We start from the raw sequence: 7,356 nt of genomic DNA, 5'->3' as shown, positions 1-7,356 counted from the left end.
AGATTTAATATATATTTTAAAATATATTATATATAATGTACAATATAAAAAATATTATTTTATTAGGCCAGTTCTATTTTGTTAGAATAGAACTCCATATCTCTGAGCCCACTTTAGTTACTCAAATTAGGTTTCGTTTTCCCCTCGACTCTCCTCCTCTTCTCCTTATCGCTCTGTGACTCATGCCTTCTCTTCTCTCGACGCACCACGTCGCCGCTCCTTGCCGCCGACAATGATAATCACGCAGCGCAGACCTCAAGTAAATCATGATCTTCCTCTTCTCTCTCTGTTTGCTTGCTATTATGTCTCCTCTTCTCCTTTTCTTTGCTGTGTAATTTTTTTTCTTTTTTTTGCTGTCATGCTATTGCTAAGAATTAAAGGGAAACCAAATTGAATACTAAAAACATCCAGATTTATCATTTCAAGGTATCAGAATAAGTTTGGATTACATGGAGTTTTGCTGAGTGCTACTATTGTTATTTTAGCTCCCTGTGCATACCGTGCTGTATATCGATTCAGAAAATAATGCATTGTTGTATAGAGAAGTGACCTGTGTGTAACTTCTGAAACATTGTGTGGTTAATGTTTCACTAAGATCAGTAATATAATTATCTATGAACATTTATTTTGCTTCAACAAGGAAAACGCTTTGGGTATTGATTAATTTGTGACATCGGCTGTTTTGAGTTCTTCAGGATGAATGAACTTACTAACCTGTTAACAATCTATCTCAATCACATCCCACATTTATAAATTTTTTTTTTCTTCAGGTTGACTTTGTTATGCATTGAAATTTCTGAAACATATATTGTGATTGAGAGGAAGCAATGAGCAAAGGGCCTTCCTCACATATTGAGTATTGACATTGAAAAAAGGCAGGGGTACGCATTAAAGACTGATTTTCTCAAAACTTGAGGAAGAGGTACGCATTATATCTGCAATACCAAAATTAATCTGTTGTTTTATGAGATATTGTGAAATTTTAGCTCAGCTGTGTTCAATTTTAGCTCTAGTTTCCCTCAATTGATTTACTGTTCGATCGATGTGTGTTTCAAGCTTGCTGTAGACAAGTAGAACTAGAATCATTACCCAAACATTGAAAAGCAATCCCGTAGAAGCTTGCTGCTGTTTGTGCAAGTAGAACTAATTTTCGGCTTTTCCTTTCTTTTACTGTTTATCTCAGTTTGTCTCATTTTTTTTTAATATTATAGAAAGGTTGTCAATTACTATATTTCAATTTCCTATCCAGTGATTCAATGAACAATTCTTATAAAGTTGTGTATAGATATTTCAGAAGAAAAACAAGCATAAACCCTAGTAACAAAGCATAGTAACAAGGAAACCCAACGAGGTATTGATCAAAGAAAAAATAGGGGGCATACCTTCACAGATGGAGGAAAGAGGCTATTCATCTTCTGTTGCAGAGAGAAAAGCTAGGGCAAGAGAAAAACTAGCGTTTGATAAAATACTTTTGGGGCTGGGGAGGTTGGATCTATTATGGCCTTAGTACATACCAATTTATTACTTAATGAAATCCGTCCAAATATATGACCTTTTGAATACACCTAAATTTGATTCAACTTTTTTATAATCCTAATTGAATACACCCATATTTGAATGGACTTTTTAAAAATTCATACAAGTCGAAATTGAATACACCAAGACTTGTAAAACCTCTTTTAAAGTTTGTTTAAATCCAAATTGAATACACCCGAATTTTTAAAATCTTTTTAAACGCGTTATAATCCTAATTGAATACACCCCACAAACCAATAGTGAAAAAAATTACACGATCTAACTAGGCAACCACAGCATGTCTATTTTTTAGTATTGTCACCGTGAGTTTATTACTTGTCCCTCTAACTACATCACACCTACTAGTCCATGTCGTGTTCTTTTGAACTTGATGAGAAACTAAAAATGACACATGCACGAACACAAGAACACATGTGACGACTCCAAGAAAGTTAGGAATTAAAAATATGGGAGATGATATGACATGGGAATATAACTTGGCAAATAGAACACTTGCATGTGTATTAATCTGTTTGTGGTCGCTAAATTTGCTTCTCCCTCCCTTAGACCTTGTCAGACCTACTAGTCCATGCTACGTTCTTTCGAGCTTTGATGAAAAATTGAAAACGAGTGCATGCATATGACTGAAGACAAGAAACACAAATTATTAATCTAATCTAGTGGAAGACGCTAGTAGTAAAATACAATTTTCTTTCGAAAAACAAACCAAAACAGCATTTTGTGTCATTTTGTAATGAATATTTAACTACAATTATTTGGTTTATTTTGTAGGGTTCACATCATATCAGTTTTTTTCTTTTTCTTATATAGATGTTTAGATGTTACTGTGTTAACGTCATTGGAAACAGAGAGAGAAAAAAATAAATAAATAAAAAATATAAGGCCTCCGGACGATAATAACATCCAGACATTCGCATAGGAGAAAATATGATATATCATACTATGCTATATATGTGACAAGACATCCTATGTGTAAATTACGCTTTTGAAAGTTATATTGTTTTTCATACAAGCAAAATCAAAGATTTTGAACTTCTCCAGTACTGAATTTGAGTAAAAATACAAAATCCTAAATGTTAAAAAATACAATTCAATCCAATCCACATTTAATGATAAACTAGACAAATCATATATACTACTTTGCATGTCTATATTAATCACTTTTGTGATCATGAATCTATGTACTACTCGTCTCTCTGACCAATCTCAGACATATACTAGTCCATGTCATGTGCTATATATATTTTTGACTCAATGAAAAATTTGAAAATGACATATACATAAGACATGCATGCAGACAAGGGCCACAAATTGCCAACCACACAAATGACCATGTCATCTCTCTTGTCATCAGCGTTTAAAATTCGTCACCACAGACGTCACTTTTCTCTCCCCAATCCCTTATTTAAGTCTCCATTTTCTCTCCCTCACACATGTATTATCCCACATCAATTTCACTTCATTCAGCGAAGCCCACACAAACACCCAATATTGTCTTCCGACAAAAAAAATAAAAAACCCCCCAATATTGTCCCAACAACTCCACGCTCTGGCGCGCGCCTCCACTACCGCAACGACCGCCATGGTGCAACACCGGTTCCTCATCGTGACATTTCCAGCCCAAGGCCATATCAACCCTTCCCTCCAGTTCGCAAAGCATCTCGTCCGCACTACTGGGGCACATGTCACATATGTCACAAGCCTCTCTGCCCATAGCCGTATAGGGAATGGCTCAACTCCTTATGGCTTGACCTATTCGCTCTACTCTGACGGCTACGACAATGGATTCAAAGATGGCGATGATATCGACCACTACATGTCAGAGATTAGACGTCGCGGTGCACAAGCCATCACTGACCTTATTGTGTCTAGTGCAAAGGAGGGTCGCCCCTACACTTGCCTAATATACACAATACTTCTCCCTTGGGCCGCTGTAGCGGCGCGTGAGCTCCACCTCCCATCCGTGCTCGTGTGGATTCAGCCAGCCACTGTTTTTGACATCTACTACTATTATTTTAGAGGTTACAAAGACCTCATCCGGAACGGTACTAGTACTACTCATACTAATGGCGCTTTATGTTCTATAGAATTACCAGGACTGCCGCTATCCCTCGCCAGCCGTGACCTTCCCTCTTTCATGGTGGATTCAAATCCGTACGGTTTCGCACTTCCCTTGTTTGAAGAGCAATTTGAGCTGCTCGAGAGAGAAACCAAGCCCATCATTCTGGTGAACACGTTCGATGCGCTGGAGCCAGAGGCCTTGAAAGCAATTGACAAGTACAATCTGATTGGAATCGGGCCATTGATTCCATCGGCTTTCTTGGACGCCAAGGATCCATCCGACAAGTCATTCCGCGGCGATCTTTTCCAAAAATCAGAGGGCTCTTCGTACATCGAGTGGCTGAACTCAAGGGCCGAAGGGTCCGTGGTTTACGTGTCGTTTGGGAGCATTTCCGTTCTGTCGAAGCCCCAGATGGAGGAAATCGCGAAAGGATTGCTGGACAGCGGGCGCCCGTTCTTGTGGGTGATTAGAGAAAAAGAAGGAAGCAATGGACGAGATAAGGAGGCTGAGAAGGAGGAAGAGAAACTGAGCTGCAGAGAGGAGTTGGAAGAGCTTGGGAAGATAGTGCCATGGTGTAGCCAAGTGGAGGTTCTGTCAAGCCCTTCATTGGGTTGTTTCGTGACACATTGCGGGTGGAATTCAAGCTTGGAGAGCCTGGTTTCTGGGGTGCCTGTGGTGGCGTTTCCTCAGTGGACGGACCAAGGGACCAATGCCAAGTTGATTGAGGACACGTGGAAGACTGGAGTTAGGGTGACACCAAATGATGAGGGGATTGTGGTAGGTGAGGAGCTCAAGAGGTGCTTAGAATTGGTCATGGGAAGTGGGGAGATTGGTGAAGAGTTGAGAAGAAATGCGAAGAAATGGAAGGGTTTGGCAAGAGAGGCTGTGAGTGAAGGTGGGTCTTCTGATAGGAATCTAAAGGCTTTCTTGGATCAGATAGAATGAGACAAACAAAATGAAGAAAAAAGACAAAATTATGGTATGGCTAAGATGGAAGGGATATGGTCTGAAATTAATGAATGGTTGTGAATGGTCTGAAATTCATTGGGTTTGTTAGCTGGCTGCTTAGAACTTTAGACTGTAATTGTCTCGTCATTGTCAATGCACAACCGGTCGACTTTAGTAAATTGTCTTGTCAGGTTGCATATACAATTAAATGGACTTTTTTCCTTTAAAAATCTGTATAATTGCCAAAGTTAAGAAAGGTGGGGAGAAAATTTACACACACATGTACTATCAGGGTTTGAACATGAGGTTATTTGAAAATTAGGTTTGGTGAGACGGGGACTAAATTAAATGGGATTGTATGGTACAACAGTAAACAAAAAGCAAGTCCAACAATAACCAGCTTCTTCTTCTTCACCTAGAACTGTAACCACCATGGACCCAGCCAAACCACCAGAATCACCACAGACCATTGTCAAACCCAGTCACTCGAACCAACCACCACCAATTCAGACCCAGTCACTCGAATCAACCACCACCAATTCAAACCCAATGGAACCACAACCCAATTGAACCCAAATTCAACAACCACTGTCAAACCCAATTGAATCTTCCAAGAAATCATCCACCATGTTCAGGACAACTGCAATGGGAGACACCATTAACGGAGATGTGGGCTTTCTTGTATGAGACTGAGAGAAGGAAGTCATGAATTCCCAATCTTGAAGTGGTTTGACAAAAATTCTAAAAACTAATTGGTACCCATTAAAGGATTCTTCCGGGAAATGACATAGAAGCCATCAAGTTGAACTTATGGAATAATTAGTTGGTATTGAATTTTCAGCCTCTGTCTCTCTGTCTCTCTCTGTACTTTTTCTCACCTAAAACCCTTGACCACTCTCTCTCTCTCAGTAAAGGTTACAGCTTTCAATCTAGACAGTTGATTAAGAAGGAAGGAAGAAGAAGAAAGGAAGAAAAGGACCAAAAAAAAAAAAAAAAAAGGATGGCCTGGGAAGGAAGAAGAAGAGAGGAAGGTTAAAAAAAAAAAAATAGAAAAGTTGATAGAGGTCCAAAAATCCAACCAATAATTGGGTCTAGTTCTCGAATTATTGTTTATTGATATAAGTCCCTTGACTAGTTTGCGACGTAGATTACATTCCATCTTTGACATTTTGATTCAAATTTTTATATTTAACTGATTTGTATTTAAATTTTTTTGTTTCTATTATATCCCTATTGTCTAAAATGAGTAAGATGAGAATTTATATGCCATTATTTTTATTTTTGTTCACCCTATGGTAGAGGTATAGTATATACTCTTGTAGATAAATTATCTTATGGTGTATGTATATTGTCATATTGCCTATTGCATAGGTATATATATTTGTTTTTTCATATTTTAGACAATAAAAAATAGTATTTTTGTCGGGGACTTTTTTTTTTGTAAATGGGCTGGGCTATCGTAAAGGGTAGATTGATAAAATTGTCCCCTTTGTCGAGTTCGAAAATTAAGCCCCAAAAATACTTGAAAGGGCAGCAGAGCCTTAGGAAGTATTTTCCCTTCAAGTATTTTGGTTACCTTCACCAGCCAAAACAATAACAACTTACAGGTAATTTTTGCATGCTTACAGATAAACCTTTGAGCTTGGCATGAGAGGCATGTGGCATGAAAGCAAAATCAACATGAGTTTAGTATTGATGAGAAATTTAGGCTTTCTTAGGGGAAAAAGGGAAATGTTAAGGTGAGAAAGGAGAGATTTGTAGGAGATTTAGCTAGGAAGAGAGAAATGAAGAACAATGCTTTTTCGGCAACTTGACAGATACTCTGTTTGCCAGAAGAGAAGAATGGAGAAGAGGGTGAACAGTGCACGAGATTGCTGAGTTTTTGCAAGTTAGAGAGAAAGTTTGCTCTTTGAATCTGGGTTTCATTTGTTAGGTAGGAGAGGCTTCATTTTATAGCCGCTGGAAACCATCACTTCCCAAGAAACCCTCATGGCTTCTACCCATTTTGGCCAAGATTTTCCCCTCCTTTCTCATCTCATTCCTTGACTTTTCCAATTTTGATGAAATCCCTTCTCCCTATTTGCACCAGATTATAGTTTTTTGAAGCTCAAGGCCCCATTTTCCCGCAGCTGTCTTAATGAGAGACTTCCATTCCCAACCATCTCTTTTATTGCTTTCTTCTCTTTTTTCCATGGCCAAGTTGATGGGGAAAGGAGTTTGGATATATATATGCTGGTTCGAAGGGTGTTCCTCTCTTTGGCATCTTACACGCTAATACCCCTTGGTTCCTTAATGTTTTGGCTTTGAAACTTGCTCCCCCATGTGCTGAAACCTCCCAGCACCTCTGTTCAATGAACCTGCAGGCCTTCTCTACGTGGCTTCTATTTTTCCAGCAAAGGGTTGAGGCTTTTGTGGCTTATTTTGGAGTTTTGTATGGGCCAAGGTAGTTCCTTAAGCAAGTGGGCTATTTTTGTTAAACATTGGGCTTTTTGGTTGAGTCAATAGGCTATTTGGGGCTATTTGGGCTATTTGGGCTATTTCTTTTCCCTCTTGTGCTCACCCATATGTTTGGGCCTAAGAAATGGGCTTGAGTCCCGAGGCTCCCAAGCAACCTAAGACTTTCCATTTCTCGGCCCATTAATGGGCCTCATGTTGATTCATTACCGTCCATATTACAACCCACTCAAGCAAGCCCCGGGCATTCGAGTGGCTTGAGCCCACTTAGGCTTGTAGCATGGTTGGGTGTGTAATAATGATTTCTTGCTTGGCATGACATGTCGCTTGGCATGGCATATTGTTTGGCATGCTTT

General features: G+C 39.1%; 1 protein-coding gene across 1 annotated transcript; it reads left to right on the top strand.

Moving 5' to 3' along the window:
• The first annotated feature begins 2,964 nt into the window (after positions 1 to 2,964).
• LOC103322586 (phloretin 4'-O-glucosyltransferase-like) lies at positions 2,965 to 4,776 on the top strand. The gene has a single exon (XM_008224514.3). It carries the CDS (start codon positions 3,119 to 3,121, stop codon positions 4,541 to 4,543), a length of 1,425 nt encoding a protein of 474 aa, XP_008222736.2. The 5' UTR covers positions 2,965 to 3,118; the 3' UTR covers positions 4,544 to 4,776.
• The last annotated feature ends 2,580 nt before the right edge of the window (positions 4,777 to 7,356 follow it).

The sequence above is a fragment of the Prunus mume genome, linkage group LG2 (genome assembly GCF_029339155.1).
Source record: "Prunus mume cultivar Tortuosa linkage group LG2, ASM2933915v1, whole genome shotgun sequence".
Taxonomy (NCBI): domain Eukaryota; kingdom Viridiplantae; phylum Streptophyta; class Magnoliopsida; order Rosales; family Rosaceae; genus Prunus; species Prunus mume.
The sequence above is the reverse complement of the archived record's forward strand: the minus strand, read 5'-3'. Positions and strand labels throughout refer to the sequence as shown.